Source organism: Micropterus salmoides, unplaced genomic scaffold (assembly GCF_014851395.1).
Source record: "Micropterus salmoides isolate LMB-PRFRI ecotype aquatic unplaced genomic scaffold, ASM1485139v1 Ms_hic_scaffold_20, whole genome shotgun sequence".
NCBI classification, from domain to species: domain Eukaryota; kingdom Metazoa; phylum Chordata; class Actinopteri; order Centrarchiformes; family Centrarchidae; genus Micropterus; species Micropterus salmoides.
The window spans coordinates 10,574,851-10,596,234 of NW_024041151.1; the positions used below are offsets into that span (position 1 = coordinate 10,574,851).

A 21,384-nucleotide genomic window follows, 5' to 3' on the forward strand; every position below is an offset into this window, starting at 1 on the left:
AAATATCAGTCACCCTCTCCTTTTATTTCTTTAATTATCCGTCAGTAACACAAACCACATGTAAACGATTTTGAAGGATAGAACTTTAGGACAAATATGAGAATCACTTGACAAAGGTTAATAGATCAAATCCTCTGGCTTTTCATTCTGCTCTGACATACACCCATTGATTAAATTCAATGTAGATGTATTGGCAGGGGAAACAGACTATAGCTTTGTATTCATATATAAATATAGCTTTTGGATTTTTAATTCCTTGTTCAATTTCCTCCTATAATTCATGCATGTTAAAGTATATTTCAATGATGTGTTTCATAACAAATGTATTCATACAATTTTGCTTTATAGCGTAAAATTAATTAAATAATTAAATAACATTAATGAAATAGACTAATTTTCCAGTTAAATATTTTTATATCATCGATTTGATTTGAACAGCTAGACATATTAAAGTTATTAAGAAACATGGTTGTGCTTTGTTCTTCCTAAGGTAATTAGGGGTATCTTGAAAACTAAAGCCTTTTGAAGGGATTTGTCCCTCAGCTGTTGCTCATAGAACTGGAGTTACATTCAGGTAACTACGAGCAACTCCTCGCTCCGCCCAGGCAGGAAGTAGAAATGAAAACAGAAGGTGTTCGAAGGGGAGCACGACCCCAGCACTTGTTTGAAAATTAAATAGCCGTAGGTTTTGCAGATCAGGAGAAACAACACATTTGGAGACACCTTTAGCGCACCGTCATTCCAGCAGGAATAACTGACGGTGATAAAAGCCTGTGCGTCATGATCATCCATTGATGGGAATAATCAGAAATCTTGTCACAAATTTGACTGTAATTCGCCAGACTTCAATTAGAAACCATCAAAAGGTGGGTACAACTGTACTTAACTTAACGACACTTCTATATAACGACATATGGTTTACCTTAAGAAATTGCTTTTGTTCCAGATAATCATGTCAAGAAGACTTCATGCACGCAGAACAGATGGTGTCGATAAAAACGTTTGGTAAGTGATAATGTTGCTAGAAGAGGACACAGGTTTTGCTACCAACGATATCAAATAGTTTTTTTTATAGGCTAGAGTTTATTTATAATTGTATGCAACTGTATTAAATGAGCCAGAAAATAAACGGCTTTCTTGCAGAATCACTTAATATTGCCATTCATAAAGGGAAGTGTTTCGTTTTCCAGAAGAACACTGAACTTTAATGCTTTTTCTTTTAGTTTTGGTTCCTTGATAGGCTACTTTAAGTTTTTCATACAGGTCTCTGCTTGGATTGAGTCTAAACCTAACCGTGTTCGCGTTTTATTAGCGTCTTAACCTTTAGTATAACCATCTGATTGGTGGAGCACAGCCTGGGACCAAGACCTTTTAATATACATTTTTATACTTTGATCGAAATACTACATTTATATTGCAGCATCAGTGCAAGAAAACATTAGGTTTATGTCATAAGTAATCAGATGACGTTTGAGCACTTAGGCTCAGTGTATGAATGTGTATGACTGGTGATGTAGATGCTTTGAGTGGTCGAAAAGACTAGCTATACAAGTGCATAATGAAATGTATCATTTAGTTTCACATTGATTTCTTTAAACTGGTATTTTTTCTTTCTTTCACTTCCCAAACATCAAACATCTGGTAGTAAATGGCTCTAAAATGGCTCTTGAATTGAACAAAGTCTTAAATTATTCTGTCCTTTTTTAGTATGAAATTGAACGACTTTCGCCAAAAAATCATGAATATTTGATGATAAAAAACAGTCACTGAGGCAATGGCAGAAATCAGACATTGATACCTAAAAACCTGGGAAATTAAGCCAAAACTATCTGCATGTTAAGATAGATATGTCTATTTATTATCTGCAGGAAAGGACCCATAATTTTAACTCATTGACTAAAAGAAACACAAACAATGTTTTCTACAAAAAGAATTCATTCTAAAGCATTTAGCATTTTAATTTATTTTCCTACTCACTTTTGTATACATTAATTGTTTTTGATGAAAAGGTTGCAGGGGTACTGGTAGCTCAAAAGGCAGGGACCATAAAATGACTCTTACAGGACATAATTACTGGTCATATGCCTGTGGTAATTTACTTCTAACTTATCATTTTTGTAACAGCACTGCAGTGTTTGACCTATTTTGCATCGACAGGGTGGAATTCACACAACTGGCAGCAGACTACAAAGCAGTGAACCTTGGACAGGGATTTCCTGACTTCTCCCCTCCCAAGTTTGTCCAGGAAGCTTTCTGTAAAGCAGTGTGTGGAGGGCCCCTGATGCACCAGTATACCCGAGCTTTTGTAAGTGTATGTAAATGAGCACGTTTCTGGAATGGCACAGAAGCACACACATTTTTAGTTCATGTCATTTTTATCAGTTATTCAAAACTGACCTTTTGCTGGAATTTCTTTCCTCAGGGGCACCCCCGTCTTGTGAAAAATCTGGCTAAATTCTTTGGTAGGATTGTGGGACGTGAGATTGATCCTCTTGAAGACGTCCTGGTCACAGTTGGAGCTTATCAGGCTCTCTTCTGTGCATTTCAAGCTCTGGTTGATGAAGGGGATGAGGTACGAAAATCAACCCAAGTCAGGTCAAATCAAAATGTTCTATAGTGATAATTATGGGAAGTTTTTTTTTTTTACATAAATATGTGTGCTTGACTCTATGATAAAACTCTTCCACATGGTGCACAGCTCTAGTTAAAAATATTTACAAAACTGAGTAAAACGAATGCCATTAGCCACAGGTTTAATTTTTTAACAGTACAACAGTAATGTGTGTAAGAAGGACCACATATTTACCAAATGTTTTGCTTAATAACAAAATGTACTGACAAATTTCAGGTCATAATTGTTGAGCCCTTCTTTGACTGCTACCAGCCAATGGTGCAGATGGTTGGAGGAAAGGCAGTGTATGTACCTCTGAGGCCAGTGAGTGGTTTACACCTTATTGATCATCTTTTACAAAATAGTGCTGCACATCTTTCAGCAGTTTTACCTCTCTCTTTGTGTGCATGTACTTGAAAGTATATATCAACCATCATTTTCTTTTGTTGAATTTAAGAAAGCCGAGGGCAGCGCCATCCTGTCAAGTGGAGACTGGGTTCTTTCTGCTGAGGAGCTGGCCAGTAAATTCACTCCACGCACAAAAGCCATTGTTATCAACACTCCCAACAACCCTTTAGGCAAGGTGAGATATTTACCACTGTATGTGTCCTTTTTTTAAGCCAGCCTGTTGATGCAGCTTGTCTGCTTTTCAGTTATTTAAACTGTTAAGTAACTTAACTTAATAAAATGCATTCCTGCTCATAAACACCTGTCACACTTCCATATCCTTTGCAGGTTTACAAGACTGAAGAGCTCCAAATGATTGCTGATCTGTGCATCAAACATGATGTGCTGTGCATCAGCGATGAGGTGTACGAGTGGCTGACTTATGATGGAGCCAAGCATGTAAAGATAGGTAAGATACAGTCAGGGCGCAACACAATGCACACACAGTATAATGCTGCGTTATTAATATATTATTTATATTAATATATTGACAGCCAGCCTTCCTGGGATGTGGGAACGAACCATCACTGTTGGCAGTGGTGGAAAGACCTTCAGTGCTACTGGTTGGAAGGTATCCACAGATGTTCTGAGTATTCGAGTAATGTGTTCTTTTTTTCTGCATGCTGACATGTTGACCTGCCTCTTCTTCACAGGTTGGCTGGGCCATCAGCTCTGGGCATATCATTAAACACATGAAAACCATTCATCAGAACAGTGTTTACCACTGTGCTACAGCTGCTCAGGTAAACATCACTCCTTGAACTTTTCAAATAATTTTCTTGAAGTAAAACATGGCTTCTTTAGCTTCTCCTAGAAAAGGGACCCACACACACTATAAGAAATTTGGTTCCTCCTCTTGAAATATTTAGCAGTGCTGTCCAATTATGGCGCTGATCCAAGAATTTTACTTTACGTTCTGTCCTCAACACCAAAGTTTTCCATTTTATTTGACTGTGTGGCCATTTCACTGAAATTGTTAGGAAGGAAGCTATGTATTTTTCCACTTTTAAATCTACCTAAGAATGTGGAAAATGAGGGTTTAATAGATTAATAAAAATTAAAAGATCTCTACTGTTGAATTTAAGTGATTTTGGAGTTCTTACCTCAAACTACAATCTACAAGCAAATTGAGCAATAACTTTTCTACCATAAGGAAAGGAGCAGAAATCTTTGATGGTTTTATTTCTGTTTAAAAACTACATGGGTCACAATTGTCATTTCAACTTCACTCACACCTCTGAAACGTCCCATTTTCGTCTTTACATCTATTCCTGTCAACAGGAGGCAGTAGCTGAGGGATTTGAGAGAGAATACGAACTGTTCGGGACTCCAGAGAGCTACTTCCAGCAGCTGCCGGCGATGCTGCACCACAAGAGAAAGAAGCTGGCCTCGTGTTTGGAGAGTGTGGGTTTACAGCCCATCATGCCAGAGGGAGGCTATTTTATGATTGCAGACATTTCCTCCGTCAGTGAGTGAAGAACAAACTTCAATCTTTTTCTGTTTCTAGTCTGATTCATGTTTACCCTGGCGCTCTTTGTTTTATACAGAGGTGGACTTTAAACACCAGAGCACTGAGGATGAACCCAATGACATCAAATTTGTTAAATGGCTAACCAAAGAGAAGGTGAATATAATGATTATTAATAATAATCATAATAATAACAACACATGTGGTATAGTTTGTTTTGTTAGTGTTCTGGTGTATAGTATTTAGTATATCATGTTTTTCCAATATAATTTGGTTTTTTTCTGCAGGGTTTGGCAACAATCCCTGTCTCTGCATTCTACAGTCCAGAGCACAGCAAGGAGTTTGACAAATACATCCGATTCTGTTTTGTCAAGGTAAAGTCAACCTAATTGAAATGAATTAGATCCGAGCCTTCACCCTTCTCACTCTGTTGCTCTGTCAGTCCTTTTCACTCAAACAGAGACTCCCTTTTGTCTAACAGGAGGACTCCACCCTGGATGCAGCAGAAGACATCTTGAGAAAGTGGAGTCATGGACAATAAAGTATCCCACGATAAGAAGCATTATCCGTCCATTCAGATTTCACCAGGCTACTTTAACTGGCATTGGTTGCCTCATCAGTTAAAACGAGCCATATTGAGATTTTCTGCGTGCGTCACATCAGGGGTACTTGAAAGCACACGTCCACTTTCAGTTTGTTAAGCTGCAATTATGAAAACACCCTTGAGTGTTCCTGTGCAATGATATTAAACAGAAAACTGTGAAAGAAATATTTTTCGATATTAGAAGCATTTCTCCGTGATTATAAAGGATATATTTAGGCGTATTTTTTAACCTAAATGTTGTACTTCTGCTGTATGTCATATTTTTGCTGCAGAGATATTTGTCCTGAATCAAACTCACAAAACATTCAATAAATCTTTAAATGAATCCACATTTTTCACACCTATAGCTGCGTTGTGACAGTGTCTGGCTCGTGCCATGTAAACGAATGTGTGTATTACTGTCATTGGGTGTCCACATATACAGTATGAAAAGCACTAGCCTAACAGCAATTTAAGACAAATTTAAAATAGAGTAGATCTAATGACAGAAATTCACATTATACTTTAAAGATTACAAAGGATGGGTGCAGAAGTGAAGTTTTGTTGGGTCCCTGTTCATAACAAAAGCTCTTAAAGTATGATAAGTAAGTGATAAAAGTAGCTTATGGCTGGGGAAAGTGGGATATACAGATGTTTAAGGTAGACATTATTATAATACACAGGTCAGTTCAACTTAAAGGAGAATAACTTAACCTCAGAGAGGAGGTTATCATTACAAGATTAAGGTTCAGGCGTACAGGTTTCCACTCCACATTATATATAATGGGGGAAAGTCAATCAGATCTATGTCAGTGGTGTAACACTGGAAGATGTAGAACACATCATGCATTGTAGTAAATATAATTTAGAAAGGGAGATGTTAAGAAACATATCAGACAGGGCAGGAATGGAGTTTAAAATCACTGTTGAGTACAGGACAGGGGTTTCAGGGAAATAACAAGGGGCTCAGTAGGTTATATAATAATAATAATAATAATCTTTATTTGTAGAGCGCTTTTCAAAAACAAGTTACAAAGTGCTTTCACAAGTGTAAAGACAATAATACCCAAGAGACAATAATACAAAAACAATACAAGATAAAAGCATGAAAAACATTGAAAAGACTAAAATACACATTTAAGATAAATATAAAATTAGTAAAATACAATAAAATAAAAGGGATAAAATAAAGTCAAATAAGATCGGGAAAGGCTCTCCTATAAAAGTATGTTTTAAGAAGGGACTTAAAAGAGTTCACTGACTCAGCCGACCTGATTTTCTCGGGCAGGCTGTTCCAGAGCCTCGGGCCCTGACAGCAAACGCTCTGTCCCCTTTAGTTTTCAGTCGAGACTCTGGAACAGACAGCAGACCTCTGCCCGAGGATCTCAAGGTACGTGCTGGTGTGTATGGGACTAAAAGGTCAGAAATATAACAAGGCGAGAGGCCATGAAGAGCTTTAAAAGTGATCAATTAAATTTTAAAGTCAATTCTAAAACATACTGGGAGCCAGTGTAATGAAGCTAAAATAGGAGTAATGTGATCATATTTCTTTGTTCTGGTTAAAAGCCTGGCAGCTGAGTTCTGGACAGTCTGGAGTCGATCAATAGATTTTTGGGTTAAACAGGTGAAAAGGCTGTTGCAATAATCCAGGCGTGATGAGATGAAGGCGTGTAAAATGGTCTCGGTGTCCTTAAAAGAACATAGATCGAATTTTTGCTATATTTCTAAGTTGATAAAAACATGATTGAACAAGCTTTGTGGTGTGCTGCTCGAAATTTAAATTACTATCAAACCAAACACCAAGGTTCTTTGCCACAGGCTTAATGTGATGAGCAGATGCCATCTGCTGGGACCCGATGACCAGGATTTCTGTTTTGTCTGAGTTGGAGGAAATTATTTGACATCCATTTTTTAACTTCACAAAGGCAGTTGTTAAGTGAACTCAGCATTCCAGGGTCTGTGGATCTGACGGCAAGTATATTTGTGTGTCATCAGCATAAATATGAAAAGAAATGTCATGTTTATAGATAATATGTCCAAGGGGAAGCAGATACAAGGAAAACAAAATGGGTCCTAAGACCGACCCCTGAGGCACACCATATTTAACTGGACAGAACAAAGAGACATAGTTGTTTACAGACACGCAAAACTTCCTATTTGACAGGTAGGATGAAAACCATTCTAGGGCAGTACCAGAGATCCCCACCCAGTGCCTCAGTCTGTCTAACATGATGTTGTGATCAATGGTGTCAAAAGCAGCGCTAAGGTCCAGGAGTACCAGGACTGAGCACATGCCTTCATCAGCAGACATTAAAAGGTCATTGGTGACTTTAAGCAGGGCAGTCTCAGTGCTGTGGTACTTCCTAAAACCAGACTGAGACTTTTCAAATATTTTGTTATTTTCCAGTACAGTGAGCAGCTGTTTGGACACAATTCTTTCTAGAATCTTTGCAATAAAAGGCAGTTTTGAAATTGGTCTAAAATTATGTGGGAGGGAGGGATCTAAACCAGGTTTCTTTAAAAGTGGGTTCACGCAAGCCGTTTAAAAATAATCAGGGACACAACCAGTAGATAGGGAGCTGTTAAAAACAGAGATCAAATGGAGCCCAACAGAATCTATTACTTTCAGTAGAAACTTTGTAGGTATTATAGTGGGCTACACTCTCATTTGTGATATTTGTTTTTAAAAGCTCAGACAAGTCGATGGGATAAAACTGGTTAAAACTCTCTTGTTGCTGGTGAGGAACCTCTGAGTAAGAGGCTGCGGGGGTAATAGAGGCTCTGATTGACACCACCTTATTGGTAAAATAAGATAAAAACAATTCACAGTCATCATTACTTCCAGCTGAGGCCCAGGGAAGGGTTGGGTTTACCAGCTGATCCACAGTCTTAAACAGAAACCTGGGATTGTGTTTATGTGTAGTAATGAGTTCAGAAAAATAGTGTGTTCTTGCATCCTTAACCAAGTTATTGTATTTAATTAATGAATCCTTCAGACTGAGGTAATGGACTTGGAGACTGGATTTTTTCCATCTGCGCTCTGCTTTCCTGCATTCCCTTTTGAGGCATTTATCCAGGGTTGCTTACTAGCTTTAGACGTAGGCCTTACCTTTAGAGAAGCAGTAATATTTAGTGACGACAAGCAGATATGATTGAAATGATCGACCAGATTATTGGTGTTGGAAACAGACAGGTGTTGGCTTTGGCTCTGAAAGAATGCGCAAAACTTTGAAACACTTTGTTCATTAAAGATGCGAGAACACACGGAGCTTGGTGAGGCGGCATGAGTAACAGGCGAATCGCAGCTAAAAACAATACATCTGTGGTCAGATATGGTCATGTCCACTAATTCCACAGAGGAAATGCTGACACCCAGGGTAAAAACCAAGTCCAGTGTATGACCACGGTTATGGTTTGCCCTTTGACATGTTGTTTGAAGTTAAAAGAAGTGGCCATATTTAAAAAGTCAGTTGCATTAACATTGGTGGGGTCATCAACATGAATATTAAAATCGCCACAAAGAACAATTCTGTCATAATTTAAAACCAGAGTAGATAAAAATTCAGGAAGTTCTGATAAAAATCCTCCAGGCGGTTTTGGGGGTGATAAATTATAACAAATATGATAGGTTGCAGCCCTCCAAGTTTAAGAGTGAGAACTTCAAAGGAGTTAAATTCATCACAGCGTACTTGATGACATTTAAAATTTTTCCTATACACGCTCACTAGCCCACCACCATGACCACTGACCCTCGGTTGACTAAAACAATCATATTGAGGCGGACACAGTTCAGCTAGCTGGCTATAGTCATTCATTTGCAACCATGATTCAGTTAAAAACATAAAATCTAGATTTGCAGACAAGATAAAATCATTTAAGATAAAAGTCTTACTTGAAAGTGATCTCACATTGAAGAGAGCCATTTTAAATGAGTTTGTTTTAGGTGCTGGAGTTGGTGCAGTTGTCCTAATCCTTAAGAGATTACTAATATTTCTGTGTGGGATGTGCACATTTCGGTTTACTGGTCTATGCATGATGATGACAGGAATAGAAGTCTTTGGAACAGCGCTGGGAGCAGACGGCTTTACATGCCAGCAGGTGGAGACAGTTATTAGTGGCAGTGAGGAAGAGATGTGTTCAGTGAGCGGTGGTGTGTCCTGCCAACACCTGCCAACCCTGCCTGTCATTATACAGGCAGGGTTGGGAAAAAGGGTCTTCCATTGTTTGTTTACTTGTTTTACTTGTCCTCCTTGTCCTCTATAGACCAATTACCATCCAGAAGACCTAATGCCATGAATTTACGAACTCGACACAATAGGTGGCGGTATGCACCTTTAAAGTTCTGATCCGCCGATAAGAACTTAGAAGAAGAAAACTACCTTATTTTGAAAGGATTGTAACCCGGAAATAAATAACTTCACGTGTTGGTGTGTGTGAAAATGTCTGCTGGCGTTGCGGTGAAAAGACCCAAAACTATGCCCTCTGAGGTACTGTTACACTATTATTTTAAATAAAAATGACTTTAAACTTTCTCTTCCTCTGTAATTTGTTTCTGGATTTCTACAGGCAGGGGACAGGGTGGACTGGAAGAAAAGGAAAGCAGAACGTGAGTAAACAGCTAACTTAGCTAACGTTAACTACATTTAGCGAACAGCCTTCACCTAACGTCACAGTTTGGTTTGATACACAAGTTACAGTGCCATCTTTTAATCGCTACAACGCAAAAGTAAAGTGTTAAAATGTCTTTGTTCGGGAATGAATGTTTGTTTTTCATGTATTTCATGCGGTGTTTCAGCATGTGTTTTGCCATCGCATTAATGTAGAATTTATGGTGATTTGTAACTTAAGTCAGTGTCAAAACATTTAACAGTTGTCACTTTAGCTCCAGCACTCAAGTATCACAGCTGGATTTTATTTATTAAATGGACAGGGTTTAAAATAGTCCAGTTTATTTATATTGCCACAAATCAAAAATTTGACCCAAAGGGCTTTTACACTCTGTTGAGCTGATAGTGCGTCTCTGTTCTTAGACCAGTGGTTCGCAACTTAGCGGTCAGGACCCCCATTGGATCTCTAGATACATCTAACATTACATAAAACCATGTATATAGTTTTTACACCTTTTCTTTCAGCATGGGTTATAGCCAATTCTGTGGTTTTTTATTACTGTAGGTTTTATTATACTGAGATTTATTACTGCAGGTTAACCACACACAATCGATAATATTGTAGGCTATATTTATCAAAGTATTAGGATCTAGATGGATGTATTAGCTTCAACCACACAAGCTGCAATATACTGTAGGCCTACAGTGCATTAATAAGAGGCATTATCGATAATATAGTATATTTTACAAAGTATTGTGATCTAGAAAGATGTACACACTTTCATTCACAGGTGATAACACAGGCCTTGTTATAGGCAAGGACTAAAGATTGATAGATGTAGGCTATTCCTGTAGAATTATGATACAGTAGATATAACCGACTGCAACCAGTGGTCAGTGTGGCAGCGACCTCTATCCTTAGCGCCCCCAGTGGCAGCGACCACACCGACCAGTGTGGCAGCAGTGTGGAGCCTCATCTCATGCCCACACACACAGCAGTCCACAACTTGCCCCAGATGTCTGCGATATTGCAACAAAGTTTGAGTTTCAATAGCGTGAAAAATGCCACCAAAGACTACTGCTCAAGGAGAGACGCAATTTCACCCTTTATGGTAGGTATAATATTTAAGTGTTGTTATTATTTTACGCACTGATGGCCGCCGGCACACAGTAGTATTATCATGTAATATGTAACATGTAGCGCTGTACTAATTGGAGGATGCATCAAAAAGCCAATAATGCAAAACAAATAAGCAGCAGTCAATACAGAGTCTAATTCTAGTTTCATGTTCGCTGGTCACGGCCTTAACCTGTTTGTTCAAAACTGTGAGCACGATAGTGGCTGATGGTGGAGAAGTGCAGCCATCCTGTCAGTCATGCGGTGCGCAGCACAGTCAATCAGATCTATGTCAGTGGTGTAACACTGGACAATGTAGAACACATCATGCATTGTAGTTAATATAATGTAGGGACGGAGACTTTAAGAAACATAGTACATGAGACAGGGCACGAATGGAGTTTAAAATCACCATTGAGGACAGGACAGGGCTTCAGGAAAATAAGAAGGGGATTGGTAGATGATTAAAGGAATCAGAAAAAAATACACTTATGTTACATAAACCATGTTTATTTTTATTTTACTGTGGAGTAAAAATCATGCTTTGTTTGAATTGCTGATAAACTGGATATTGCCTCATTTTAAGGGGTCACGAGCCAAAAGGGTTCAGGACCCCTGCCTTCGACCATCAATTTGGATATCTCCACTCTGTCTACCTACTGTGTGTATATGTCATTTTCTTATCAATGTCATTGATTCTTCCTCAATAACAGTAAAGGAGGCTAATAAGCAAAAGAAAGAGGCCAAGCTGATCAAACAGTTGGAAAAGCAGAAGCGGCAAGAGGCCACAGAGAGAGAGAAACTTGAACAAGGCCAAAACAAAAAAGGTAACCTTTATTATCATGTCATGGTTTGCTTTTAGCCCACAGACCTGTGTATAGAGTGCTGTAATGCGTGATCAATATATATCTCTTAGGTCGGGCTTACACAGTGAGTGTGGCCCTGCCAGGTTCTGTCCTGGATAACGCTCAGTCCACTGAACTTCGTACATACCTGGCTGGACAGATCGCCCGAGCCTGTGTCGTGTTCTGTGTTGATGAGATTGTTGTGTTTGACGAACAAGGGGAAGATGTGAAGTAAGTTAACTGAGAAGGTACAATTAATTAGTAAAACACTCCCTAAACCACCAGAAACCTATAGAAAAGATTTGCATCTTTTTTTTTTGTCTCACAGGAGCGTTGAAGGAGAATTTAAAGGTGTTGGGAAGAAAGGGCATGCTTGTATTCAGCTTGCCAGAATACTTCAGTACCTGGAATGTCCACAGTAAGTAGTAAATGTATTCTGATCACCAGTATCAATCCCGTTTTATCAGATTGTGATTACAGTTTATCTTCTCCACTAGGTATCTGCGCAAGTGGTTTTTCCCAAAGCACCAAGATTTACAGTATGCAGGTAATAATCAAATTTCATTTCCTCCTCCTCCCAAATTGGCAAATTAGCTCTTAATTATTTTTTCTATAATTTCTAAGCAATTGTATGGGAGTGTATTATCGATGACATATAATGATATCCACAGAAAGTGTACACTGAATCTAAAAAATATGTTTATCGGGCACTAAACAGTTTCAAAGTACCTTTAATTTTCTTGTTGAGCTGTACAATTTAGGCCAAAATTATTAGCCCCCCTTATAATTATGCAAAACTCTTGATTTCTCCATGGAAATGACCATTAACAATAAGTGTTTATAGTGTATTTGTTTCCAACATAACAAAGACTACATGTCCAGTAAGTTTGATTAGGAAATGTTGTTGTTGCATTGAGTTGAAACAAGAAAGGGCAAAAATGAGACGTCGACATCGACAGAAACATTTAAAGCCCTGCCTCGTGAATGAAGGAAAGCAACATCAGAATAAGGTGGAAAATGAGAGTTGCCAGGAGCTTTGGCGGCTGACCTGATGGCACACTAGATACCTGATATCTATGTATAGATTACATTATAATACCAGGTATAAACAAACCCTTAAATGAAAGCAAAAGAAGATACATTTTCACAAGTTATTGGTGGGGTTTTTTTTCTACCAGGTTTGCTTAACCCTTTAGACAGTCCTCACCACATGAGGATAGACGATGAATCAGAATACCGGGAAGGAATAGTCCTCGACCGGCCGACTAAACAAGGAAAAGGCTCATTAGTCAACTGTGGAATGAGAAAGGTGAGCATGTCCCAGTAAGTGTTACTGTCACCATCTGATGTGAACACTATGATCATAGATATTGTTGGCATTAACAAGGCAATACGAACTGTAGGTCTGCATCTAACAATTATTTTCATCCTGATTAATCTTCCAGGTATTCTCTAGATGAATCGATTATAAAATGTCAAATAGTGAAACATGCCCATTAAAATGTGTGTTGTTTTGTCCAACCAACAGTCCAAACCCAAATATATTCTTTATATTGTGTTTTTTTGCTTAAAAAATTACCCAAACATTTAATGAATTACCAAAATTGTTTCTGATAATTATACTGTTGCACGATGATTCATTTCAGCTCTAATAGACTGAATTATGTCCACGCACTCCCGCAGGATGTTCGCATTGATAAACAGCTGCAATCTGGACTTCGAGTCACAGTACAGCTCAATCAGAGACAGAATCAAGTGTGTGTGTGTGTGTGTGTGTGTGTTTATTATTTATTTAAAATTTTTCTTCTGAGAAAAATATTTGTACATCAGTTCCGTGTGTGTGCGTGTGTCCATCATCCTCAGAGAGCAAAGTATGTAAAGGTGTGGTGGTGGCTCCTCACATGCCCAGGACAGAAGGAGGTCTCTACTGGGGTTACAGTGTCCGCCTGGCATCTTGCCTCAGTACGTTCCCAATGCTCACAATACACTCCTATTACTCAAACATATGCTCAAAATGTATTTGTAAGAACAGCCTTGGCCCTGCTATGACTGCTTTATCCTCACTTGCTGTTGTTTTTTTAATACAGGTGCAGTTTTCACAGAAAGTCCATATAAAGAAGGATACGATCTGACTATTGGCACATCAGAGAGGGGCAGCAACATGGACCAAACGACACTGTCACCATTCAAGTAGGTTCAGAACCAATAAGATGTTAGGGGAAGTCGGAGACTTTTTTTTTTAGCTATGCTAGCGGCATGGCGGTGTTGGTCTGTCGGTCGTTCCACTTTGGTCCAAACTGAAATATTTCTATTGGAGATTGCCATGACATTTTGTTCAGACATTCATGGTCCCCAGATGATTAATCCTGTTAACTTAGGTTTTCCCTGACTTTTCCTCTGGTTCCACCATGATGTTGACATTTGTGGTTTTAATAAAATGGCTCATCAACTACCAGAATTGAAATGAGATTGAATGTATGTGCCAAATACCTGCTAAACTAATTACATTACCATCAGCCTTAGCTGTACTTTGCCTTGACTGCTAATTAGCAAATGTTACCTTGCTAAAACACTAAACTGAAATGGTGGACATGGTTAAACATTATACCTGCTAAACATCAGGCATGTTGGTATAGTCATTGTAAGTCAAGCGATACTGTGATTCTTAAGGTGTTTGTTGACATTTTTGCTGCTTTCCTGAAGTGCCCCGATCTATTCAATAATGGCTCCTGTCACATGTGGCTTGTCTATTCAACATTTTAGCAACTGACACTCTGTGAGTCTGATCCATTTTAATGACTGTCCCCTTGGTTTTTATACTCCATTAGTAATGAGTGATAGCCGGCTTAACTATCACTGGGCTAGTCACAGGAGCGTTGATTTGAATAACCTGATCACAATTCACTGTTCAGTGACACCACTTGCAGCTCTGGAGACTGTGACCCAAATTTGGAGAAAGAATTTAAGTGCTTAATGCTCTTGCTTATATTGATCCAAAAAAAGAGCGCTTAGTATATATTATATATTATACTTATATGTTATATTAGCAGCTCCATTTGTAGTCGAATGCTTAACTTATATTTTTAATCTGACTGTGGTAACAGAAGGCATTCCTGAGCTTTGTAAGACACCCTACGTCCTACCTTTGCAAAAGAGGTCAATCCAATGAGCTAAATAATTATCGACCAATTTCTAAACTAAGGTGTTTAGCTGAACATGACTGCATTTAAACCTGAGTACTGAAATTTGGAAACTGACTCTTTCAAGTGGAGCAATCTGCATAAGGTTGTAAAATTAGACAAGCTTATTCCTTTTAATCAATTTAAGTCTCTTTTGACTGACAGAGCAGTGTGAATGTTGAATCGGTGTTGTCTCTTTATGTCCTTGGCCTGTTTGTTGCATCATTTGTTGTCTGTAACTTTCCTATGCTTTTATTTAAAATGTTCTTAATCAGGGCATCTTGTAAAAGAGATCTTTCTCTCAATGGCCCTCCCAGTTTAAATAAAGGTTAGCATCTAGCTCAAAGCACTGCTGTGCCTAAATACAGCCTCACAGAGCTGCTAGCATGGCTATAGAATCTTACTCTTATAAAATGAATGGTATTTTCACATTTTGTTTTATTAATTTAAACTCTCCTTCTCTTTTTTAGGCATCTTTTGGTAGTTTTTGGAGGTCTTCAGGGATTGGAGGCCAGTGTAGATACCGACCAAAACCTGGACGTGACTGACCCCCGTGTTTTATTTGACCTTTACCTCAACACATGCCCGGGTCAGGGCAGCAGGACAATTCGCACAGAGGTGAGGGCATATTAGATGACATATTTTTCAAACCACAAAACATTGCTTGACTAGATAAATGTACATTCTTTGTTCATAAGGAAATTACTTTCTGTTCGGCTCACCAATGCGGGGGAGTAATTTTACTTTTTTCTTTTTTCTTTTCAACAGGAGGCCATCTTAGTTTCCATGGCAGGGCTGAGACCGAAGATCACAGCTGCCTTTTCAGACATTTCCAATGGTTTATTAAAGAGTTAGTGATGGAGGAAAGTAAACAGAGACATGCTGGCAGACATTTTGTCATCTTCCAAATTCCATAATCAACCTTTTAGCGTTACTTACTGTTAAAACAGCTAAAACCTCAAACATCACATTACACACATCAATGCATTGAGTTGTTAGATACCTGTAAAATGTTAAGTCTGTATGTCTTTTGTTTTTGAATGGCTCAACAAATTGTACATATTTAAATACAAATACTATCCACGGGCTTGAACTGACTCACTGACTGTATTTTTCAAAGCATGTAATTAGTTTTTTGATTAAAAGTACCAGAACAACAAGGACAAAACATTTGGCACTGAACTTCTGAATTAAATTTTCATCAAAGAACTCTACACTCAGCTTCAAGTTTCTGAGCGAGGAGATCAAACACTTTCCTGCATTAAGAGAAAGTCGCCCACCTGCTTCTAGTAACATTTGAAGAGTTTGTAGATTACAAGCCTTTACAGCTCTCAGTTTGTGTTGTGGGTGCAATCACTTTCCAGTCACCATGCATGCTGCATGCATCTTTTCAAATTTTATTTTCCATCATATAAGCCAGGCCCAGATTTATTTTAATGCCAGATTTAAATGAGGCTTGCAGTATTCTTCTAGGTTATTTGTGAGGCACCTGTGTGTTATTATGGATAAGAGTGGTATGCACTCAGTTTCCAGATTGCTAGAACACCTAACGGAAACTAATGCAGTCTGATGCAACAGTCCTGCAATAAATCCTACCTTCACGAAGGTTACTATGTTCAGCTTCTGTTGAAACTGTTTTAGAGAGGTGCTGAGTCAACGTTTTGGTAATTTTGGAGCCTGTAGTTGGTGGTGCTGTTGAGTTGTATTCACAGGTAGTCACTGAAACTTATTCTACCCTCATTGGTATAAATTTAATGGTCAAATTTTTAGAAACTTCTGATCATGACTAATGAAGCACATTTGCGTGTGAAGTGAAGCAGCAGGGCCTTAAGATCAATATTCTTACACATTATGTCCACAGGTTAATTTTTTTCCACAAGGCAAAACAGTTTATGAAATTACACCCTTCTCTGCTTCACATTTTAAATTTAAAATTGCAATTTCACTTTTAATTTAATCACACTGAGAGCAACATACTGATACATATCATAACACTACCATGATGCATTCTGTTGACTATTTGAACTTAAGATGCATGCGCTGGAATGCCACTGAGGTTAAAAAAAAAAAAAACTAAAAAAAGTTTAAGTTCATGAGGCAGTTTGTACGTTCATAGTCTCTAACATTAAAATCAACATCTAGTGCAGCAAAAAGTTTACAATGCAGTAGTAATATCAAATTGAGGGTAAATCACTTGTTTGGGATGAACAGACTTTAAAGAACTTCTGTGTAATGTGCAAATGTGGATCTCTAGGATACATTTGGTGCCACAAAACTTGTGTAATCTGAATGTGTCCAGTAATTGCAAATGAGAATTACTGACACACCAACAGGGTTGTAATTATTTGACGCTGTTGAATCAACACAGATGAAATTCCTTAAATTGAAGGTACCTAGATGCTCCATCCTCCTAGTGATCTAGGACAATGACATAGGTTACCCAGGGCTGGATTGTGAGCCTCAAAACCTTACTTTTGTTTAAATCCAGATTATAATGCATCTGTAGCACCAAGTACAGAAAGTACGCCAAGTCACAAAGTGCTTTACAAGAGTCAATTTAAGTAGGATGGCATTGAATCCTTGGTCAGACTGTTCTCTCACTGATGTCTGTTGTAAACTCAAGTATACAACTGACACCTCTTAATTTAAATCACCATTTTGCCAATTTTAGACACTTATTTAGTTTTACCGACGAAAAGATAAACACTGATGCTTTTGGCAAATTTTTTTGAATGAAAGTGTATGTGGAAATCGTGATATTATTCAAGCCAAGATATTGGGAAAAGCATGCTTTTGGTATCAGTTCAGGCACTGCTTTCATAAAATTTCAAATGTTGCCCAGCCCCATTACTCACATATTGCATTGTGGAGCTCAAATGTACATTGTAGACATCAAAAACATGTACCGGTATATTAAGTTGATTCTTCAGTCATGCTCTTGACCAGTGTCTATAGAACTAGAGTTGGGTCTAATACTTAGGATCAGATTAATGCAACGATTTCATTTCATTAGACATTGTAATGTGTATGACTGTGAATGTGACAATAAACTTGATGTGATTGATTTAGACTGCATTTGTGGTCTGCTGAATCTGACTGCACTTACTGTAGAATATAATCTCTGTATAATGGCAATCTGACAGAATATAGGGTTTTGTAGGCCACTTGGTCATATCTAATAAGAATGCTGGCGGATATGACCCCCCCACCCCAGACATGGGAAACATAAGTGCATTTCCAATACAGAATAACAAAAATATTATAAACATGTAAAAATTAATCTTTAAATTCATTTTCTTTTCTATTTACATAATTGTCAATACAATTCTTGTCAGATGGCCGAGTGTTTTCAGGAACCTCTCAAAACTGAGATTCTCCTCTTTGCGCGACAGAAAACATTCCCAGACATCCAGTCATTTGGTCCAATAATGGTTTTTCCAAAAGCTTTATCATCCTCGTGGCGCTTCCTGAAAGTAGCTGTCATTCATCATGTGGCTATTTCAAAGGCTCATTCGGGGAAGTTAGAAAGAAGCCCATAGCACTCAATCAGGCTCCTGTGCGTGCAGAGATCTCTTTGTGGTTTTCACTAAAGACTTTTCACCAAGTGGGATGAATGAAGGTGATGTTGTACTGCTTTGCCCAGCGTGCAAACACGTGTTTCTCTGTAATAAAGCGATGGTGGTTCCCTCTTCGGCCGCCCTCATTCTGTATGTATGTTAAACATTCTTCAGGTCCCCTGGGCTTGTAGTAGTGGTAGGGCATCTTTTTGGATCCAGTTTTTTTACTAGAAAAAAGAATGATTTATTAATGATTAGTTTAAGAGCTTGTTTATCTGTGACTTTTAATGTGACAACTAAGGAGTTGATAGTGTCTCAAAGAGTCTACGTAAGATGATTAGTGCAATCATTATACTTACCCACAGTGGTTGGGTGGAACCATCCCATACACTTTGATATTATCACATATCTCGATGGCTATAACCATGGTGAACCAGCCTGTGCTCAACCATGAGTGAGATTTTTGTCTGAGCAGAAAAAACGAAAATGTAAAACATAGTTTGTGAAAGTTACATTTACCCAATTTGGGGCTGATGCACAATAAGATATGACTGACGTTACAGTAACTCCCTAAAAAAACTCACCTATCTCGTCCCGTCTCCCTGTGAAACAGATTGTCAAATCTGCGCATCTTGCTGGCTGTGATACTGAAACAAGACAAGTTGGTGTAGGTCATGCTGACTCTCTGGATCAATCTGTACAAGGTTCCTTTGGCCTCCTTCCCAATCTTGTTTGGGGGTCCCCAGAAGATAATCACAGGGTTGCTGTCTGGCCGTTGTAGGAACTCATTAGGCCTCCGGACCACCCTGAACACACTAGAGTGGGCTACGACCCTCAGAGAGGTCTGGTTCCCCACGTCAGTCTCGTACCCCATCGTCGGGGCGTCATTCATACGAATCACACACTCCGTACGGTCAATCTCTGCTCCTGCTCCAGTACCCAGGACGTGGCTGGAGCTCGTCACCAGTGCACAGTTATGACAGCGTAGGGTCATATTCTGAAAAGAAAAGACAACATGAAACTTTGTAAGTGAATGTATTAAAAAAATACCATGAGGTTGAAATGGTTGGTTCTTTGGCTGGATTTAAATGATTGGTACACATCCAGTGCCCATGGCAGGTCAACATTTTAATTTGTTCAATACTTTGGTTTATGGCTAAATACCTGCAAGCCTAATAACATTCCCATCATCAAGATGCTGATCAGACAGCATGGGTATTGCACAGGTGTGCCTTTGGCTGGCCACAATAAAAGGCCACTCAAAAATGTGCAGTTCCATCACACAGCACAATACCACAGATGCTGCAAGTTTTGAGGGAGCGTGCAATTGGCATGCTGACTACAGGAATGTCCACCAGAGCTGTTGCCTCTGAATTGAATGTTCATTTCTCTAACATAAGCCGTCTCCAAATGCGTTTCAGAGAATTGACAGTACATCCAACCAGCCTCACAACCGCAGACCACATGTAACCACACAAGCCCAGGACCTTCACATCCAGCATCTTCACCTCCAAGATCGTCTGAGACCAGCCACCCGGACAGCTGCTGCAACAATCGCTTTGCATAACCAACGGTCTCTGCACAAACTGTCAGAAACCGTCTCAGGGAAGCTCATCTGCATGCTTTGTCCTCATCAGGGTCTCGACCTGACTGCAACTACGCAAAGCCATTGAAGAGGAGTGGACCAACATTCCACAGGCCACAATCAACAACCTAATCAACTCTATGCGAAGGAGATGTGTTGCACTGCGGCAGGCAAATGTTGGTCAGACCAGATACTGGTTTCCGGATCCCCCCAATACAGTGAAACTGCATTTTTGAGTGGCCTTTTATTCTGGCCAGCCTAAGGCACACCTGTGCAATACCCATGCTGTCTGATAAGCATCTTGATGTGCCATACCTGTGAGGTGGATGGATTATCTCTGCAAAGGAGAAGTGCTCACCAAAATAGATTTTGACACGTTTGTGAACAATATTTGAGAGAATTTGTGTACATAGAGAAAGTCTTAGATCTTTGAGTTGATGTATGGGGGCAAAAACAAAAGTATTGCGTTTATAAATGTCGTTTATAATTTTGTTCAGTGTACTTTGCTCTTAGTGCTAATTATCAAATGTTAACATGCTAACACACTAAACTAAGATGGCAAAGACCCTGCTTAGAATTTAGCTCAAAGCACCACAGTGCCACTTGTTATGCAGCGTTTAAATAATTGAGTTAAGTAGCTGAGTTAACAGACATGGCAACACTACTGAGAATATTTTGTAGTGTTCACATGCCTGTTAAATTTAGAGTACTGGCTGTACAGGTGCTGGTCATATAATTAGAATGCCACGCCGCATTGCTGCAGTAATTCAGGCAAAAGGAGCCCCAACTAAGTACTGAGTGCTGTACATGCTCATACTTTTCATGTTCATACTTTTCAGTTGGCCAACATTTCTAAAAATCCTTTTTTTGTATCGGTTCTAATTATATGACCAGCAACTGTAAGTAAGTTCACACTTTCAGCGCACTTCCTCTTTTTCCGAGTGCAGCAGCAAAAGAAAACATTTCACTTCTGCACCCTTCGCCATGACCCCTGATATTTACAGTTAATCAAATCAACTGCAAACTAGTATACAAATCACTCCATGAGTTACATTGACATCCAGCAATCCAAACATATGCGGTTTTCTTCATCATGAAAGTTTAATGAAGTTTGTGTAGAACCTATAAAGTACCTTGTTTCCATAAACGGGCACATAACCCTCTCTTCCAGCCCACTTCTTCAAATCTGTGGTCCTGAGCGCATGATTTGTGGCCACGTGGAAGGGAGCATATACTTCATCGATGACATTGTTGGAGCCATACAGGATGAGGAGTGTCATGAGGACGAAGAGGGCCGCCAAGATCACCATCCTGTGGCTCTGTTGTCCCTGCAATGTAAACAGTGATGAAATGTAGTTATGCACATTCATTTTACAAATTTAAAG

General features: G+C 38.9%; 3 protein-coding genes across 3 annotated transcripts; 2 read left to right on the forward strand and 1 right to left on the reverse strand.

Annotated features, from left to right (window-relative positions):
• The first annotated feature begins 607 nt into the window (after positions 1–607).
• Positions 608–5,461, forward strand: kyat1 (kynurenine aminotransferase 1). Its single transcript, XM_038733717.1, has 13 exons — positions 608–866; positions 947–1,005; positions 2,158–2,305; positions 2,423–2,572; positions 2,849–2,935; positions 3,069–3,194; positions 3,347–3,467; positions 3,553–3,629; positions 3,712–3,801; positions 4,340–4,526; positions 4,606–4,682; positions 4,814–4,900; positions 5,008–5,461. Exons 1-13 carry the CDS (start codon positions 795–797, stop codon positions 5,065–5,067), a joined length of 1,341 nt encoding a protein of 446 aa, XP_038589645.1. The 5' UTR covers positions 608–794; the 3' UTR covers positions 5,068–5,461.
• A 4,033-nt stretch (positions 5,462–9,494) lies between these two features.
• spout1 (SPOUT domain containing methyltransferase 1) lies at positions 9,495–16,930 on the forward strand. The gene is given in 12 exon segments (XM_038733718.1): positions 9,495–9,596; positions 9,676–9,715; positions 11,547–11,660; positions 11,750–11,909; positions 12,007–12,096; positions 12,176–12,225; positions 12,857–12,987; positions 13,362–13,508; positions 13,511–13,640; positions 13,766–13,868; positions 15,328–15,475; positions 15,626–16,930. Coding segments are annotated over 12 exon segments (1,248 nt in total). The 5' UTR covers positions 9,495–9,548; the 3' UTR covers positions 15,713–16,930.
• Positions 16,792–21,384, reverse strand: st6galnac6 (ST6 (alpha-N-acetyl-neuraminyl-2,3-beta-galactosyl-1,3)-N-acetylgalactosaminide alpha-2,6-sialyltransferase 6). Its single transcript, XM_038733719.1, has 4 exons — positions 21,133–21,384; positions 18,999–19,411; positions 18,774–18,881; positions 16,792–18,641 (listed from the first exon to the last, which is right to left on the reverse strand). The coding sequence occupies exons 1-4, from the start codon at positions 21,367–21,369 to the stop codon at positions 18,455–18,457; spliced, it is 945 nt and encodes a 314-aa protein (XP_038589647.1). The 5' UTR covers positions 21,370–21,384; the 3' UTR covers positions 16,792–18,454.

What these genes read in the sequence shown, in the direction of transcription:
- st6galnac6 (XM_038733719.1), bottom strand. Translation starts at nt 21,369, where the DNA reads ATGAATGTGCATAACTACATTTCATCACTGTTTACATTGCAGGGACAA. An exon ending in TGCCCGTTTATGGAAACAAG is followed by an intron (nt 19,412 to 21,132) that starts GTACTTTATAGG and finishes TTTTCTTTTCAG; the next exon opens with AATATGACCCTACGCTGTCA. An exon ending in AGGGAGACGGGACGAGATAG is followed by an intron (nt 18,882 to 18,998) that starts GTGAGTTTTTTT and finishes TTTTCTGCTCAG; the next exon opens with ACAAAAATCTCACTCATGGT.
- kyat1 (XM_038733717.1), top strand. Translation starts at nt 795, where the DNA reads ATGGGAATAATCAGAAATCTTGTCACAAATTTGACTGTAATTCGCCAG. An exon ending in GGTGTCGATAAAAACGTTTG is followed by an intron (nt 1,006 to 2,157) that starts GTAAGTGATAAT and finishes TTGCATCGACAG; the next exon opens with GGTGGAATTCACACAACTGG. An exon ending in TCCGATTCTGTTTTGTCAAG is followed by an intron (nt 4,901 to 5,007) that starts GTAAAGTCAACC and finishes TTTGTCTAACAG; the next exon opens with GAGGACTCCACCCTGGATGC.